Below are 20,043 nucleotides of genomic sequence, written 5' to 3'. Positions count from 1 at the left end.
AACCCCTCGTTTTGCCGTAGCGTGTAAGGGGAGGGTGGGGTGATGTGGGCGAGCGTTTCCGAAGCAAACTGGATGGATACAAACACCATCGAACAAAAAAAGTCGCCCAACATCCAAGTGCACACCCCCATCGTCTCCCCCGAATGCTGGGAAAGGAGGCATCCCCTGAACCGGATACTAACCAAACGGATGGCTTTTTTTTTGTTGTTGTGTTGTGATGTTTGGTGTGTCGCTTCTTCGACACGTGTATTACCAGTTTTGTGCGATTGTCGCATCATTCTAGCAGTAGTTTTTTTACAAAGCGACTTTAAGACCCGTTGTGAAACGTTAAGAGAGCCGATATTCCACTATACACACTCTCTCTCTCTCTCTCTCTGCTCCATATAATCCGGCGTTTATGAAGTCTTACGTGTGGGTGGGTGTTTGGTTGGTGCTAGCGACAGGTAGAAATGGAAAGGATGCAAAAGGAGGAAGAAAGTAGAGATGAAAGCTTCCGAACGAATCGATTGAGATGGAAAAATGCGCGCGCAATCCCCCCGGATGGGTACAACCACCAGGAGAAGTAAACCCCGGATGATGAAGGATAAACAGTCCGTGACCTCTTACCGACCACACATGCAAAAACACACACACACACACATTCACACACACAATTGAATGATAGGGTAGTTCTCACATGTTTGCTTTAAAGCTCAGCATAAGCTCCACCAATATGGAATTAAGGGTGATCCAACAGACACCCAATAGACCAATATGTATGCCGCCCCTTACACCGGCTTACAGTCGCGGATAGGATGACTTAAAGGAAGCTTTTACAGATCCTTATCACAAATGCAATTACACGCCCTTTCTTTTACGTACAATTTCTTCCACACGAAAAGACACACTTTAAATGGCCACCGCGAATGGTTGCCGGATTAGATAACCCAACGTGACCGAGTTTTGCACGCCATTCGTAGATAAAATCTTCATTGGCTGAGGTTCGTTAGCAAAGGTTTGAGCGCGTGTCGCCCCCGATCGGTGCATTTTCCAACTATCGTCAAACTTTTTTCAATTAACTTTTGAAACTAATCCTCCATTATCATCTCGCGCCGATAAGACGCATTGTTTCCCCGGGGAGGGCGTGTTTTCGTCACGCTCGCCATTATTACATTACATTACGCAGAGAGCACCGCCAAAAACTTTGCCCCATTAATATATGGTCGTAAGTAAAGTCGTACACACCGCACAGATAGGGTTGGGCAGTCGATGCGTACTCGTAAAATTAATCGAAAAACTTTGCTACCGTTCTAGTAGCCGCATTCATAAAAATCATGCTTGAGTGTCTCCAAACCGTTGATAAAAACGGCAGCTGTTTTAGCAGACAGTACGAATTTGTTGTTGATGCCATAGAGTGCGGCTTTTGTTGCTATTATGCGCTCACTTGCTCCATCTAGCTTGGTAGTGTAGTTGTCAACGGATAGATCAGCGGATTAGGTGTAATCGCCCGACCTGTGTTCAAATCTGCATCTCAATCTCTCTCTCTCTATTGTTGTTAGCACCAATTTGTGAGTGAATTCATTTATAGAAACCTTATTGCCCTTGTGCTATAAGGGTATTCAAAAGGGTTATATTTAATCTCTTGTCTTTATTATGTGTGCGTGTTTATTGTTGGTATGTGAATCAAGAAAAAAGCTCTTAAAAAGTTCCTTCTTTTCGTCACACGCAATATTGTCTTCACGAGCGCGAGCACACAAGACACATAATATTCGTTCTCCACACACAACACTCTCTCTCTTTTGTACATTATTACTATTATTATAATAATTTTAAATTCCTTTCCTTGTCCCACTCTAATGCAATGACGAACGACTTTCTTCTGCTGAATTTGTTTAACCCGCCTACCCTACCCTCCCTCCCCACCCCTGCTGAGCAAGGTTTTGGTATTTGTAGAGAGCAAACAGAGGAGAAGTTGGCTCGCCGGCACACACTGTGTCGGGAGAAATTAACATTTCAGCATTTGCATAACCAAAGCAAGGAAAAGGAAGTGGACGCATGTCTATGTGTGTATGCGAATTCCTTACCGTGCGACGACCACCAGTCAAAAGCAATGACGGTGCCCATTTCCGTCCCCACGCACGACATTTCGTTCATGACGCACACAGAAAAAGGTCAAATGTCAGTCAGATAACGAATGCAGAGACAAGAGAGAGCGAGCGAAGGAGACAGAAAACGGATTTGAACTGCGATTAACGATTAATTAGCGTTCAGTGGCAACGGTCGAGTTTAATCGGAATCATCGCTAATAGTTTTGCGGGAAAGGGAAGGTACGATAGAATTAAATTCAAACGATATGACCCTTAACCCACAGTTAAACAGATTACCATTTGTTGCTGATGTCGTGACAATTAAAAGAGTCGCCGGGTAATTTGCAAAAGGTAAGAAGGTTTTTGAAAGCCCTTGCTCCTCCTTGCCCCGTGTCAGAATATGCGGGAAGTAGAACTGTTTGTATTGCTCCTTAACACACTGGCCCCTTTCCATCCTTTTTCTTAATGTAATTGTTTACAATGTTATGCCAAGAGGACAGTTCATTAACAGCTGTACCGCAGGGCAAAAGGCGCAAACAATCATTCCAACGCTACTGGTATTGCTGTATAATCGGATTAGGAGATGTTAATGAGCGCAAAATAATGATGTCATTGTTGTGTGCGAGCACGTGAAGTATAATCGCTCCTATTAGAGGAAGTCCGCAACGATGTGGTAATGTATTTTTTCTTATCAAAAAATCCTTCTCCACTCAAATCTTCCAAATAATCCAAAAACCGGAAGAAACAACGGCGACGATGGTGTGTTGTAATTGAGACAGATAATTTACTCTTATATGCAAATCTTGCCATCTTCTCGCGCTGTCAGAGTTCCATCCCACCGGCCCTGTTTCGCAATCCCGCGCAAGGGCAGCATCGGGCACAGCAAAACCTGTAACCTGCGTTATCACATCATTTCACTGGGGTCTGTTGGCCGCCGGGTGGGTAGTAGAGTCACTTTGACGACCACCACACACACCACGTGCGGTCGATCTCTTTCTCTCTCTCTGACGGTTACGCATTACGGCGCATTCTTCGCAGCCCAACTTACGAACACACTTGCAGGAGGGAAGGAAAGCGTCAACGACAGATCAATTCCAACCAAGTGCGATGATGATAACGGGGAGGAGGTTCGCGATCGATAACGCTCGATTATCCGGTGTCATAACGACGCGCAAATGATCCAACCGAACCGCTGCGAACCGCGTGCGTGCGCGCGCTCAAGTGATGATTATTGGTGGCGAAAAAAAAAATGATGAAACAACAGCATTAAAGAAAAATACCCTGGGAACAAGATCATTATCGAAAGTGCTTCCATCACACCGATGGAAGTCGTTGCGCTTAGGCCGATCGGTGTAAACACGTTTGGAGCGAAGGAATAGTTCTCATGGTTAAGAACTGTCATTTTTGCAATGAAGCAATCACTATGTTGCACGCCGCAAAGACACACATATTACGCACGCACATATCACCCTTGCCCAAACCGTTGTATACGAACCACCAGCAGCTCGTTCTTGCGTTCAGTTTTGCGCGCTTTTTTTAAAAAAGCAAAGCGAAATTGCGCGGGCAAATTTGCAAACCATTTTTCCAAAGAGAGGGCGCGATGATTGCCAATGGCAACATAAAACCAAGAGCGGGAGGCCCAACCTAAGCTTTCAGGTGAGCTTGAGTGTGTGTGTATGTATGTACCACACAGTACGCTCGCGCGGTGAAAGGCTTGGATGGGGCTTGTTGGGTGACTTACGAAATCTCTTTGACACCGATCGATCGACTGTGCGAAAGCTAGGGGGGAGGAAGGCGCAAAAAAGCATGGTAAAGCTCGGGCAGCTTTTCATCGACGCCGGCGGCCCAGCCAGCCAAGTCGCATTACCGAACGACGACATCGCGCACCACCACTACACCACCCGGGCCCGGCAAAGATTGTTGGGGTCGGGCGTGCGCGCGCTCGGCGAGATATTGTTGCGTCAGTCAGTCACTTGCATTTTCAGCGACCTGCGTCCTACAAACATCGCGCCGTTTTGTATCGCGGAGATCGGTTGGCCTGGTTTCGGGCTTGAGCAGAGAGATTTTTGTTTGCTCTCTATGATGATGTCGCTGGGTTTGGTATTTGCCCGATTGACAACAACCAAAAGCTTATTGGAAATGTGATGTGTCGGATGCTGTAGGATGTGGTTTGGGAAGATAAAGGGAAGAGATCCTAAGAGCTTACTTACTAAACAGGACATTCGACAGCAACTGGACATTTCCATATTAGATCATTAGGCCTTTTTGAAAAGACGATTAGAGAGACTTCGCTGCACATGTATATGGAGTTTTTTTTCCAAAATTCTAAAACATGTGGCACACTTTCTGAACTCTCTATTATGATCAATCTGATCACAAACAAAACTTGAATATATCTCTCAACTTGATACAGAATTATAAGCATCAACACTGCTGAAAACTGGGAAGTAAGTGATAAATCAGACGAAAAGTTGACATCCAAATCAAAGATGTGAAGGATAGAACTGCCTACTGCAGTGCCATTTTATGTTTCAAGTTTCAATCCAGAGTTTCTCAGGAATACATTTTGGAATGTATCAAAAGATTGTTGACATAAACTGAAGCATCAATTACAAAATCTTAACCAAACAGACATCTTGGTTCCAAAACCTAGGGAAAACCGTGTTATTAATCAGTTTTATTATGAGGTCATTGAAGAGTTTAAATTAAATTTAACACCAGAAATAGCAAACGCCGTATATAGTTGCCGTACCTCCAAAAAATGACTATTGCTGCAATTTTATAAAGCACTAAGTACCAGGATATGTGGTTTACTCATCCCACGACGACGCCACGGGATGATGTGTTTATGCAAATATATACATCATCCCATCAAAATCATTACGCACCACACACACACACACACACAAACAAGATGCATACGCGCCCGAGCAAAAGTAAACAAAACTGGTCCACGAACGAATCCACACCAATCCACCAACACCATCATCAAAAGCATTGAAAAGTGAACGAATTGACGGTCGCACGCGAGTGGGATTGACACTTGATGCGGTTATGTCACGCGGACACCGCTTGCCAAAGCCATACCCGCGGCCAATTACATATCACTTGACCGCCTGGAGGTACCAGAGGTACCACTACCACCACCACCGCCGCGAGTGCATCATAGATGGAAGCTCTCGCTCAATACATTATCGAATGTCTGGTAATGTCCGTGGTGGTGGTGGTGGTGGTGAAGGCAAATTTGCGGTCGAGGTCATGCAAGTGTTCCCCCGAAAATGGACCGAACCTTTGCTTCCCAACCCCCAACACACATTCCTCGCTGCGCGGGTTTAGGGAATGTTTTTTTTTTCTGGAGAACGGAACGGAACGTTTCGTTCGCAAAATTAGCCAACAAATATGTTTCAAGTATTGTACACAATTTATTCAAATTATACAACATGGTAACGGTTCTCCGTTCCCATCTCTTTCGGTACAGTTTTTGGAACCAGTTTTTCGAACGCACCACCCTGTTCAGGTGCTCCGGTTTTCTCTTCAGCAGTTAGATAATGCCAACAGCAACACCAACCGCGTTGCCGATATATTTCTAATGCATATCCGCAATTTTTCCCACCTTCCACTGGTACAGGTAGGGAGGGGGCTGATACCGTAGCGGGTCAGTCTTTCGCTCCCAACTGGACCGAGAAGAATATTGAATTTCGGCAAAGAGAGTGGGCAGGCAGCAAACGGTAACCAGGCGAGGAAAATTCAACCACGATTACCTAACGGCATCAGGAGCACAAGAGCGAGAGAGAGAGAAAGCTCTTGGAAGGTGTAAGGTGTGTGGTGGGCTTGATCTACATTTATACACACCATCAACACACACTCCTCTCCCTCGACACTGTGGTGAAGATTTGTGATCGTAACAATGCCGAAAATATGAGAGAAAAAAATACTCAAAAAGATTTCGATGAATCGACACGAAATTAACCGTCGCGCTCGGTCGCGTAAGTGAAAGTTGTCTCGTCTCTTCGTCTTCTCTTTGGAGGAATAGGTGGTGTTTGGTAGGGAATAAAGCCGCTGGCCCCAATATCAGAAAGCGAAGCTTGATCAACGAAAACAAATCTCGTTCTTGCGTGAAGGTGCACGAAAAGGATTTATTTATTTAATTATCTTCAATCTTTTTATATTTTAAACTATCTTCAATATTAACCCAAGAAACATTTTTAGCTTCTCTAACAAAGATTGGCTCAAACAGGTGCCTGCATTCTGGTGTACAATTTGCATCCCCCGAAATGCTCAAAAACAGTCACTTTTCTCACACATGTACAACTGCGTCTTCGGGCTCCCACCTCAACCACACAAATAAAGCACCCATCGCTACCCGATAAAAAAAAGGGAAAACTTTCTGTTTGATAAACCAACCAACGTAACTGTGTCAAAACCATCGACCATTTACATCGAAACCCGTGCGAGCGCACCCGCCAAACGTGCAACAACTTTTGCCCATGTGTGTGTGTGTGTTGGTGTGACAACAACCCCCACCCTTTCCCTCTCAGACCCCCCTTTAGTGGGTGGGAAATGAGTGGTGGTGCGCAATTTAATGGGTTTTCAATACACGTCCTTGACTTCCTAGCTATTTCATTGAAGGTGTGTCGTCTTGTGGGTCTGTGGTTGATGATGGCCGGGAGGGGCGAATGCCAAAAATAAATACCTGCACGGAAAGGATACAAGACGACAAGTACCACCAGCACGATGAAGATACATTTAAGAAGTCCTACAAAACTCGCAAAAGTCTTTCGAGTGGGTGGTAGGTTATAATGAAGCTGAAGAATGGAATGTCCAAAAATAACATTCCAACCTCGAACAAGATCTCAATAACAATAGTAATTCCGAAAGAAGTTTGCGTGGATAAGACGAAAGACTTTTCCTTAGTGGTGAGTATAATAATAAACCTCTTTTTAATGCCAGTTAAAACTCTTACAAAAAACGATTGTAGAGGTCTGAGTTGCTGAACTCTTATTTAAATGGCTCAGAAACCAAAAAAATGCATTTTTGGGAAAATATATTTTCTTTTACGATTGGATCAAAAGAAGGGAGCAAGACACTGCATCACTCAACAATTACTGTAGGCCGTTTATCTCCAGATTACGACTGTTTACATTAAAGTCGTGCGGTCGCCTAACAATTGGCTTACGTTTGCGACTAAAAAGCATCATTTCATTGTATTAAAAAAGGGATTTCGTCAACACACTAACAGTTACACCCCATTTACTGCATCCATTTATACAAAATGAAACTAAACAACAGCCACAGAAACCCACCATCATCATCCTCTTGGCATGCGAACGTTTGTGCGAATTTTCAGCTCGCTGCCACTAAGCTAAACATCTAACACTGCTGCTCCATCGTCTTCCAGCACAATTCGCCACAAAGACCAGCGCAAATGACACAATGTATGCATCTCCCCATCCTCACGCGAAACAACAACACTCTCCCGGCAAAGTAAACACAGCAGCATTACGGCAACCAAAAACCATCAAACAAAACCTTACGAGACTTCACATACCATACCACCACACAGCCTCGGGCGAGATATTTGACTGATTGCTATAGGGTGGAGGCGAAATCGTGCAAAATTCGCTTACATTTGCGCTGCGATCCTTCCTCCCTCGACAAACTAAACGAGGCCAAAAAAGAAAAACAAACGGCACCCCCGCGCCTTCCCGCTTGCGGCGGTTGTTATGTGATCGATCGAATCCTAACCGATCAAAGGGAATGCAAGAGCTAACGCGCACAGCACCGAGTTAGACTTTGTTTGAACACTCTTCTCTAGAAGGAGGGAGGTTTTGCCGGCTGATGCGTGCTCTAGCACCGATTGTGATTTGGATTTTGGCAGTGAAATAATATACCAGAGCACAACGCAGTCACGCAGTAAAGGCGCAAACCCGATAAGTGGGTCAATAAGGTGCACGAGCACGCACTCATTGTCACGGGCACAGCAGTGTACATACACGTGAAAAACGGGTAAACATATGGCAGAAAAATGGCTGAGAAAGTTAGCATTACTAACATTGATGGTCATTATCACAAATTGAAACGATTTGTTATCATTTGGGCGCCTAACATGTTTTTTCTCCAAAAACAGCGTAAATTTATACAGTTTTCTTTCTATGGTTTTTGTTAGTTCGCCCCCCTCCTGTAGTATTTTTTAGTGATCGATTGACTTAATTTAATATACTTTGATGGGGAAAAGATGCCAGAAGAGATATGACTTGTTGGTATCGAGTGTTCATCCACACGAGATTCGAACGCATGTCTTGCTGTATGTAACGCCAAGGATTTGCCCTCAGGGCCACGGAACTCGTAGCAGGAGCAAATGCAAATAACTGTGTTTGTTCAACAGATCCATTCCATGAAGCTGATCTGATCATTAACTCTATAGCATAAAAGCCACATATTGTTGAAAAATAGTCTTAACAATATTCTTTTTCTTGTTAATTACTTCATTCAAAATAACAATTTCTTTCAATTGGAAAGTATATATTGTACTACTTCTGCCTGTCTCTTGCAATCCGAACATTGAAGTGTGTACGTTTTCTCCAATATCATGTATTTTCTGTCCGATCAACAATGCACGACATTTACAAACATCAATCCGAAAAAAAAACACTTGTCGACAGGTAATAATCAAACCAATTTTGACGATTTCAAATCGCCGATGACACGCCACAAACCCCGACTATACACATGTTACGACATACAGACATACACAATCGATACCACCACCGAGCGCAAAGCAACACATACAAACGATAGGAGCAACAGACGTTCGTTCGAAAGGGGAAAAAAACGCCGCTGAAATGACCCGGCTGGCTAGGTGTGCTGCAGGATCCTCCACATTTCTCCCCCATAAACACATCAGCGAAACACAACGCTGTGTTTTTAGTTTATTGTTGCTGGTGGAATCGATTGGTTGTTCAACGAATTAATTCATTCAAACTGCGATGGGGTACGATAAAACACACCGCAGACGAAGGTATCGCGCGGCAGCACATTCGTTTGGGCATAGCATAAAGTTTGCATAAAATCCCTTGCCACACATCCCAGCCGGCCCAGGCCTGGGCCACCATTATCGTTTGTTGAGCGCGAAGGGGCTCCAATTTTGAGCAGCATATTCAGCATATTTGGTGGTGGTTTTTTATCATTTCCAACAACGCGGAATCACCGTGGCGGCCGCCAGTTGATGTAACAAACCACGTCCAGCTCCCTGATGAACTTTATTACATGGCAATGAAAAATGTCACGCACACACACACACACACATTTATTTTTTTAGTAGTATTGAGTAACGCTCCACACCACTATTAGATGGTTTTTTTTTGTGGAGCAAACGAAAGAAACGACCATTTCTTTCGTTTCAAGCGTTCGGAGGGCTTTAAAGTAATTAATTTCATGGCGAAATGATGGCAACCAACACACACAAAAAATCCAAATGGGTTGGTGCCCCTTGTAAGGCAACAAAAACAAAACCTAACACCGAGATTCATTCATGCTGCATAGCAACAGGAGCAACATCGATCGATTTAACCAAGCTTGTTTTGTGTTGGAAAGGAAAAAAAACCACCGGCCAAAAGGAAAAATAGAAGAATACCCCCAAAATACCTCAGGGGGTTTTGGAGAAGATGTAAAATCCACCGCAAGTTTACCAACAACAACAACAAAAAATAGTATAAAAAGTTCAGCTTTTCGGCAAATCAAAACAGTTTCTATGAAGTCACGGGGCCCGGAGGAGGGCAAGACCCTTCTTCTTTTCACTGTGAAAAGGTTTACAAATTAGCACACTCACAGGGCGGGTCTGGGATGACGACGACGACGACTTCTCTAAAAGTCGTCGTGATGTGAGTTACAACGAATATGCTCTTCCAGACCCGATGAAGGTGGCCATAAAAATGGGTGATAAATTCGTGGAAGAAATCTATCTGTGGGCAGCAGAGATTGAATTTCTAATCAGTTGCTCTCACCTTCGGTTTGGCGAGGAGTTCTGTGCCCTTTTTCTGAATAAAGGGATTAATACGAAAACCGAAACTTCGGCAACCCCGATAAAGCATCATTAAGAAAGGTTAGCTGTTGTTTGGTGTCATTACAGTAATGGTTTCAATTACAAGGATTTTTTGTTTATTTTTTAGTAAATAAAAGGTAAAGGGTAAAATCACAACAGCATCAAGGCAAGACATTCAATCAACAACGTCTAACGCTACCAACACGCCATAATGTACCTTTTTCACAACGATAAGACCATACGGGGAGGGCCCTCTTCTCCTTCACTGACGTTGTTGTCACAATATTTGCACACTCTTTGCAATCAAGGCTTTATTTGTGTGGCCTTATGGGAAAGGGGGGACAGCACCTGGAGCCAGGGGCTCTCTCTCTTCACCGGGAAGGTGCGTGTGCACAACACACCCTTTGCAACAATCAGCTCCATTGAGGAGAAAATGGCAAGAAAACGCCGCACAACCGCATCTTCTAATCACGGGGCGAATTGCGTTGATATTTGTTTGACCTTGTGCTGGATGTATGTGAGTGTTTGGACCGACTGTCGTTTATCTCTTCCCATTTAGATGTAATCATTTGTCATCAGCGTCTAATCGACGACGACGACGACGGCGAGGAACACGAACGACGACGACAGCCCGTTTTTCTATCAATTGTTTTAAGAGCCAGGTGGAGGGTTTTCTGCTCAATTTTCTTTTCAGTATGCTTCCACAAGACCGACGAACCCAAACACATCGCGACCACGTGACAAGCGGTGTGTAGGAGCTTTGTAGCGGGGCGTTTTTTCCCATTTTCTCGCGTGCACGTGTAACGGCAGAAGAAATAGAGAACATGCACACACACACACCCACACAGTTGCGGGGTTTGATGTTCGTGTACACGATGATATTATGCCAATATCTGTCATCGATCTGAAGTTTGAATTCTTAGTCTCCCCCCATTCAGTAGTTTCAACAGCGTACACGGTGGGACAAAAAAGTAAACAGAAAGTCCAAAAGATTAAATATTGTTTTTGTAACTTAATTTTTTTAAATATCCCACAAAATTATATTTAACTATAACTTACAGGAATTATTCGAGATATTGCAAAATATTAAAAAAAAATTCAATATTATTATTATTATTATTATTATTACTATTATTATTATTATTATTATTATTATTATTATTACTATTATTATTATTATTATTATTATTATTATTATTATTATTATTATTATTATTATTATTATTATTATTATTATTATTATTATTATTATTATTATTATTATTATTATTATTATTATTATTATTATTACCAGTATTATTATTACTATTATTATTATTAATTGTCGGAAGTGACTGAGGCACATAACATCACGATTCCCGCGTCAAAATTGTGATTTTGCAAATGAGATTGCCTTCTTAGTTTGAGCTTAGGATGAAATGAAAAGTTAAAAAAACATATTTTTTAAATTATGACAAGCAATACTTAAGAAGTAAAACTTTTCCAATCTCGGATTCCATGGGAGGTTACAAAACAGCTAAAAAAGTAGATTTTTTTCAGTTTCATGCTCCGAAAGCAACACAAATGAATTATTTAAAGTAGATAAACAGTCAGGAATCACAAATTGCTCGATAAAATATTAATGATCCTGCCTGTGCGCAGCCCGCCTTTTCCTGGAACACCTTTCAAGAGGGAAATTGTGTGAGTATGGACCGCCGCACACAGCCAACCTTGCCCAATCTCCTTATCACCAAAGTGACGTAAAACACTCCCACGCGGCGCACACGAACAATCCCGCTGAAAGATTGACCGAGTGGAAAGCCACGGACACAATAATTTCCACCCAGCTCGTGGGGGCCCACCACTAATAGAAAACAAATAATCTGCGTTACGCGATCGCGACCAGACACACCAACACACAGATACACGAAGGGGGAACCCCATCCTGGATAGAGTGGGAAAGGAGCAATGGGTGGCGAACAGCACGTGTCTGCGTGCCATGCTCTCCTGCAGGTAGAGAGAGCAGCAATTGCTTCCTGCTGCCGAGCGCCAACGTACCTGTGTTTACGCAATTCATGAAGGCCAGCGAACTTACGGACACTGCCACTTTTTCACTTGGAAAACCTTCGCCGCGTGGAAAACGGCACTCGGTCACGCGATTTCATCCCCCAACCACACACACACACGCGCGCAGAGAATGAGCATACCGGCATACGGTATGGTGTAGGGACCGGCATGTTCCTTCCCGTAGGAAAAAGGCAGCGACCCACACGAAACACACCACACCGCAATCAACAGTGTTTGTGTGTGAGTGTGACCTACCCGGCAAGCTGTCGCCACGCCAGGCGTTCCCGTTTTTCTGCTGGAACGCGAGCCAGGCTCGTTAAAATCCTCCTTTCCACCTCGGGGAAGGTGTATCAATAAAATATTCCCGGCTTCGTGCATCGATGGAACTGCCCTTCTTGTCACGATTGGTGGCTTAGGGAGAGGGATGGAAATGGAAATTGGGACCACCTTAACCACGGACTACCAAAGCCCAGGAACGCTTGAGTGTGTGCGCACGCTTCAAATTAACTAATAAAAGCAATGTACCAGGGACGACGAGTGTGCGTTTTAAACGGCTCCCACACACACGCACACATGGACGCAAAGATGGGGAACTGGGATCTGGGAATGATGCTCTTTGTTTTTGGTCAATCATGTCACTAATTTGTCCATGTCACGTTGCTTTATCTACGGCGGCAACAATAAACACGTGAGAGCATAACGGCCTCAACTCAACTGTTTACGATGATCTTTTCTTTTTGGAGCTGTCATTAGTTTATGTGCCTTTGAGCGCTACTTCAATCGCAGAGGCTTCGTAGTCTCATGCACAGTGTGAGTGATTTGGTGTATCAAAGGTCACGAGTTCGAATCCCATTTCTGGAACATCATTCATTACTTCAAAAATTACTGTTTAAATTAACTGTTTACTCAAGGAACCACTCATCTTATTTATGTGTGGAATTGTGTTAAAAAATGTCAAAATTTCGAAATAAAAATAATACAAATTTAATAGTTCAATAGTTCCAAATTACTTAATTCAGACCATAACTAATAGGCTTTAATTTATAACTCAATTTGCCATTTCATAACACTTGCCATGCTCTTCAACGTTCTTGTACACCTTCTTGACAAACAAAAACTGATCCGCAACGAACCAATCAGACACCACCCCCTCTCAACATGGGACTGCTCCCACCGCCTGTATCCTTCGGCTCTACTACCCTATCAATTATCGTAGCAATTTATGCGACCCAACATTTTACCCCCCCTTATTGTTCCGTGCCAATACCCCATACATAGTGGGTATGTCGTGTGCTTAGTCACCGGTTTAATGATACCTCACATCACCTCCACTACTCCGTTGGCAAAACACACACACACACCAACCTCAAACGCATGGAACTCTACATGCAACCGGTAGCATTTTAGGAAGCAACTGCTGCCACCAACACACAGTGGTCAGGGTTTGCAGGACCTTCTACGTACTGGTACGGTGGTCAAGCAAGAGAGCGGCAACTTCATATGCATAAATAAAGACACACACACCGGAAGTATTTAAAAAAAACTGACTCAAAGAGGGAGAGAAACAGAGAGAGATCCTAGAAGGCTAGATATCCCAGCAAGCGGGAAGGAATGAAACGGACTGCATACAAACGAAACGGAAGGATATGGATGGTGTGTGAGAAGCGTTTACAAGGATTTTCGCTTCACTCTTTTTACCACCAATTGATGCAACCGGTACGGTAAGCGCACAGCACGCAAGGAAGAATCAATTACAGTCAGCCCTAGTTCCGTGCCACTCGCAAACACTACAAACGGGCAAGGTAACCAACCGCCTGCTGCGCCGCATAAAACGTGTGTCATAACTGCAACAAACATTGCAACCTGACCTCCACTGTACGTTTGTTGCGCGTCCCGGCATACCAAGTGTACGAACATCGCCACCGGTAGCAATGCCAATTTGCTATCTCAGACACACACAACCAGGGCAATCTGTCACATCACGGCGCTCTAATGAGATGGAAACGCTTTTCCCCCATCTGGCCTGCACTCTCCCTCGATGCCGTTTGAGCGACGAAATGAAATCATGCACAACAAAATTATCATCTTCAAAACATCAAACGGAACGGAGCATAGGACCGTCGAGGTACAGCCAGAGAAAGAGGGACATGTCGTGTATGTGTGTTAATAATGTCGTCCAACACGCTCAAAGCCGACATGCGGACGATAAAAACAACAACAAGAAAAGGCCTGCAAAGAATAGGAAATGGTCGCTCGTCGCTGCCCATTTTGTACGCCCCGCCCCGATGTGGAACGCAATCATCTCATCCAGCAGCAATTGACCATCCCCCGGACAATACCACATCCCTTGCTAAAAAAAAAAAGAAGCGTTCAGCATATCCAGCTTGAAACCTCCCACATCGACCGGCAAAAAACACATCCACAGACAGCATCCAAGGTGGGTTAGATCACTTTATTAGTGCTGCAAGATTCTAGCATTCTAGTCCCTCATGTCGGTCTGCGCGCGTCCCAGAGTCTGAAATGATTCAATTATGCAAAAAAAAAAACAAGAGCCATACCGACCGCTACCTAACAAGCGAAAAGGAAGAGAGAAATTTACTACTCTACGGTCCACTGCGCCAGATGAAGATCTTCAACAGAAAGCAGCGATGGTTGGAAGATATCAGCATGGACATGGAATGCCTGCTTTTTTTCTTGCTGGAATACAATAACAAGACTTGACGTACTATGACCGTCTGGGCAATGACAAAAAAAACCGGTACAAAACACAACACCTCCAGTAAGCGAAGCGTGTTTGATGGATTGGATTAGTGTCTCCATGGTGACAAATACTGCTGAAGAAAAGACAAACGAAAATTTCCACGCCACTACTGCCTATTAATCATTTCTGTACGGTACACACAGCATTTCTCTCTGCTGAAAGTCTGGAGCAATTTCAATGCGGAACGATAACACATCTGATATAACTTCAGTATCTTCAGCAATGATGATAGAATAATAATCCCAGGAATGATTTATGTCCGCCCAATAATCAATCACCGAACAGCAGTTCTCGATGATGATGAATGTCAGTCAACTCTCATATACCTGTGGCCTGAAGCGTGTACACAGGTGTTGTGAACAGTTTCCAGCAATCAAGCCGGTGAACGACGCACGTGCTCAGCCCTTAAACCAGCTCTCTATCCCCTGGAGTTAGACGCCTAGATAACGCCTCTATCTCTCTACCACGACGACACGGTGATTACGGCCTAGGCATCAACCCCCGAAAAGTGCGTTCAACAGCGTGATTACTTCCTACTTCCTTCTCTCCCCCCTTTCGTGGCCAGTTCCCAGAGCATGACATCATCCTCCAGAGTGTAAGGCGTGACACACGTCTGGATGACTTAAGCTTCACTTCCCTTTTTGCTGATTGTGGATTTACGTTTTTGCTCATTACCTGCGGGGTTTGCGTAATACTTTTAGCTGAATCAGTCTCAGTCTCTGCTACCAATACCGATACGTATTGAATGATCGGCATGTGATCGGTACAACAGTTTTGCTTTCATTTCACCTGAGAGCTAAGGTGATCATAAATCGCCCCAGCCAGCTTCTTCTTTGCCGTGTGCAGCTGTTCCAACACAGGTGCCGGGGAGGTGTGCCAGGCGCCCCAGGTCCAGAGGTCCAGATAAACCTTGCTCGCCTGAGCATCACCGTCGTGTGCAAACATTTGCATTTCCGATTTTCAAACCCTGCTGGATCTCACACAAAAAAGGGGAAAACCAACAAACGCGGCTCGATGTAGCTGTTCTTTTATTTTTGCAGGTGCGTCAGATTATTTAACATGTCCACATGGTTCTCCTTTACAAAAAAAAATCCTCATATATTTAGCGTCGTTGGTGTGCTGCTTTTTAGCGACTTTTTTCGGGGTTTTTTGGGGGTGGGGACCAAAATGTTTGGCAAAAAAACCATTCGCGCAAAAAAGCTGATCGATCTGTGCGCGATCTCGTTCTGCATGCTGACGTCAATATGCTGAAAGAACTTGTGTCTAATGATCGGTCCGGGGGATTTGGTTTTGTGCCAAATCACCAAGTCGCGGCGTGGGGAATAACAACAATGGATAAAGGGTACATTTTGTCATACACACAAAAAATCCACTGCTCTCTGGGGAAGTTGAGTTGTTGTGAACGATCCGCGGAAAACATATTTACATCATACCCGGTGAGGGTGGTGGTGGTGCTAATGCCCAAGTACTCTTCGCGCAGTACGCAACACACCAAGTTCATGGCAATAAAGTGCTCGCATCAAGTGTGATTGTGTGTGTGTGTTTTCTACCGTGCGGAAAACAAACAATATCACGCTCTCTCAAGCGGTCTGTGGCATGACTTGCTGGCCAAATGCTGGGTTTTGCTGTGCTGCGTGATGGAAGAACTCGCAGTGCGGCTTAAGAAGCGTAAACTGCAGCTTCAACCTGAGAGAGAAACAGAGAGAGAGAGAGAGTGGGAGAGGGTTCTGGGCAGGGAAATAAGGAAATAAAAATCTGGCTATCCAAAAGCACGGTTTTGGTTCAAGGTGGTCAGACACTCTTCTCTCGGTACAATACAACCACTACACGCGGACAAAAAAGCGAACGACCGCAACGTGCAGTAGCATTGATGGCCTTAAAACCAACGGATTACGACAAGAAGCAGTTATCCTCGACAATTTAACACTTAAAAAGATACCCCACCCCAGATCTTGATCAATCAAAGCAGTAGTTTCGACAAAAAACAAAACAAAAACAAGATCCTCAAGATCGACTTCCATCGGACAGACACAAACAATAGCGGGCAATTAGGCATTTATTTTCTTATTAAATCCCAAACAAATGACTGTTAGAGCCTGTGCAATCAAAAATACTAACGAGAAAGATCGACCCAACAACAACAATAACAACAACAGCCCCCTAAAACACACAAGAGTTCAAGATCGTTCGCGATCCAAACGTCATTTGGCGGACTGTGTGTGGTTTGTTCTCTCTTTCTTTATGGTGTCCGTTCGGTTCCGGCTTAGAGGACGAGCCCCTCGGAATTTAAGGTGGAGCAGCAGCAGCAGCAGCAGCAACAGCAGGTTGAAGATGGTTCGAGAGCCAGTGGAAGGTTCCAGCCGATTGCGTCAAAACAGACAACAACAAAAAACAGGTTGAATTTATTAATCGGGCTGGGCTTTCCCTCAGTCAGGACGATTCTCGATTGTGCGTCAATTTTGGAATGTATTTTCCAACACAGAATGAAATGAAAAACAAATAAAGTATTCCAGATATCGTGATTCATTTTCAGAGCTATCGAGCTGCATTTTTGTCGATTTGCTCTGATGCTTTCTTTAGGAAATACAGATTGTGATCATTCCCCATTGACGCACTTTCAGCCAAACCATCTTAAATGAATGGTTCTTTGCTCAGTGCATTTGTCTGGACGCTTTTTTTCCGGGTATGATAAATCCATCGGGTGTTTTCCATTCACTTTTGCCGCCGTAAATAACGACCTCCATCCATCCATTTCACTCCTCTCCCGCGCGAGTAGCGTGCACTTATGCATGCCACTTTTACGTACCAAGGACGTTTGGGTTTCCTCTTCGCGTCTGTGGTCTGTGGCACCATGGCGACGTGCTCCGTGTGCCAAAGTAGACAACAAATGTACCGCAACGCGAAGTTTAACGGTGGTTTTTGCGCGGTTTTTTACCAGATGCACAGTCAACCAGTCAGTTTAGTTACAAAGCTAACCCGTATCTAAATGGCGCTCTTTAAATCTTATTGTTTTGATGACTGATCAGATTTAGTATGTTAGTTCATTTAATAGGGGATTTTTAATCCTCTTTATGTACATTATTGTAAATTAATACACAGACATCTATTATGTTTGAATGTATGAGTTACAGATTAATTTGATATGGAGGAATGCGTAGCTTTAGTACAAACTTAACGTTCATTTAAGCTGGGGCTTCCCATAGTACAGTGGACAACTGCTCGGACTTCAGAACCTGCGATCGCGAGATCAAATCCCGCCAAGAACAATGATGAGATGGAAGAATATACTGTTTCTTCTCGATAAATCTTCTGGATCTCTCTGCATATTATTCAAGACATCTTCCCAACAAATCCCAGAGCTCTTCTGAGAAATAGCAAATTTCTGTTTATAAATCTATGCTGGGAAAAATGTGTTCAGAGAAAATAGTGCTACTAATTTAACGTGTGTTTGATCCAAGTTTGGAAAAATCATCGGGAACTAGTTGTTTAATCTTCCTCCTAATGAAAAACTTGATAAGACACACATTTTGTAAGCATTTAGAGACACATTTTCAATTTCATTCCAAAGCCCACACATATTCCAACTGAATGTGGCATGTTCTTCTTTATCCTCGTCCCATCGTCTCATATCTTCTGAGGCCACGGATTACAAGCCCACGAGCTGTAGTATCATCAACATCCACACATCAACAACATTGCAATCAAGCGTGTTACATTCGTTTATCTGTTCCGCATCGTTTACCACACCCGCTCCTTTCGGGCATATGATGGTGTGTTGCATGATGGTGGGGTTTTTGAACTCAACTCCACCGAAAAAATGAGAGCAAAGTTACGTAAAGCAACATTTCTATTCGTCATAATCTATAATTGTGTTGCGAAAATGCTCACAAACTCTTTCAAATCCAAAGTGTGGTAAGAGGAAGCCGCCTCTCCCGATACGGGCACGGTCTCTTGTGCTATCAATTTCATTGGAAAACGTTTCTTTGGAAGATTTCTTCGATCTACACGCAACACATGCTCTAAAGAAGAATATTACATTATGAATTTAGTTGAAGTTTTTGAAGTCCTATCATCGTGTCTATCCTGTCTTTACGTATCATACCTATCGTCGTGTCATGTCCATGGTCCTATCGAAGTCTCCAAAGCCCTTAAAATGGACCTTATATGTGATGTCTGTCACTTCCATCAACTCATCGTTCCCTTCCCTTCGACACCCCGATTTCTTCGACCTACCTTGGCCTGTTTTGCATGTAGTACTGGCCGCCAAAGATGACCGCCATGTAGATGCCGCAGTAGTAGAACACGTACGTCCAGTTCTTCACCATCCAGACACGCGTGTCCTGGTGGATGAACTCATTCTCGAAGTCGAAAATGTACGAATAGTTGGGCGTTATTTCCACATTCATCTTGAGGCCGCGCTGCAAGCAGGACGTTCAGGATACACACACACACACACGCACGCACACACTTACACCGACACAGTCACTGCAACAACACGCGGTTCTTCCCGTTTTGCCGGCAGGGGGCGATTTGCGCGGCCTTCAAAAGTACGCGCACACACTTCCACACTTCCACACACTGACACAGGTCAATAAATATTATCCTAGCGCGATCGCGAGCACCAAACGCGTATGTGTGTGCCGTGGGGGGGTTACAAGCGGTAGCGCTGTAACCTAGCACTTGTTTACCTAATGATTAGACGTTTAGCGACACTTTCGATCATACGGACAACCGGTTGCCGTGACGGACACCTCGGATTAAAACCGACTTTTTATTCCTGTTTCATAAACCAGATTGCCAGAGGAGGCACAAAAAAGAGATAAGAATAGGGATGGTTAGAATATTTAGTTGAATAGAAGCTCTTAAAGGACTCTTAGCGTAAGCCGTTTCTCTTCTAATCTCAGGAGCAGGTGCGCCGTTCAAATCACTTCATCGAAGTAGTCTTTTCAAACGCAGAACGAGTGGATCCTTTCGCTTCCGGTCGAGTTGTTCCTTCGGAGGAGAAAAGTGTCCTTTTAAAACAAAAGAAAACCACTCCAAGCTACCATCCCCAGACCCGTCCACCCTCCCTTTCCATCACTATCGATCGCATTTGCTTTCTTCGCGGTCAATCATCCGTCCTTCACAGG

General features: G+C 44.0%; 1 protein-coding gene across 3 annotated transcripts in view; it reads right to left on the bottom strand.

Moving 5' to 3' along the window:
- Nucleotides 1-20,043, bottom strand: part of LOC120908563 (elongation of very long chain fatty acids protein 6) — a 41,035-nt gene that overhangs the window by 18,349 nt on the left and 2,643 nt on the right. For all 3 annotated transcript variants that reach the window (XM_040319712.1, XM_040319713.1, XM_040319711.1), the window contains exon 2: nucleotides 19,148-19,691. In XM_040319712.1, the coding sequence (XP_040175646.1) occupies nucleotides 19,148-19,320 (173 nt within the window). In that variant the 5' untranslated portion in view covers nucleotides 19,321-19,691. The remainder of the gene's footprint in view (nucleotides 1-19,147; nucleotides 19,692-20,043) is intronic.

Source organism: Anopheles arabiensis, chromosome 2 (genome assembly GCF_016920715.1).
Source record: "Anopheles arabiensis isolate DONGOLA chromosome 2, AaraD3, whole genome shotgun sequence".
Lineage (NCBI taxonomy): Eukaryota > Metazoa > Arthropoda > Insecta > Diptera > Culicidae > Anopheles > Anopheles arabiensis.
This window is presented reverse-complemented; position numbering and strand designations above follow the sequence as displayed.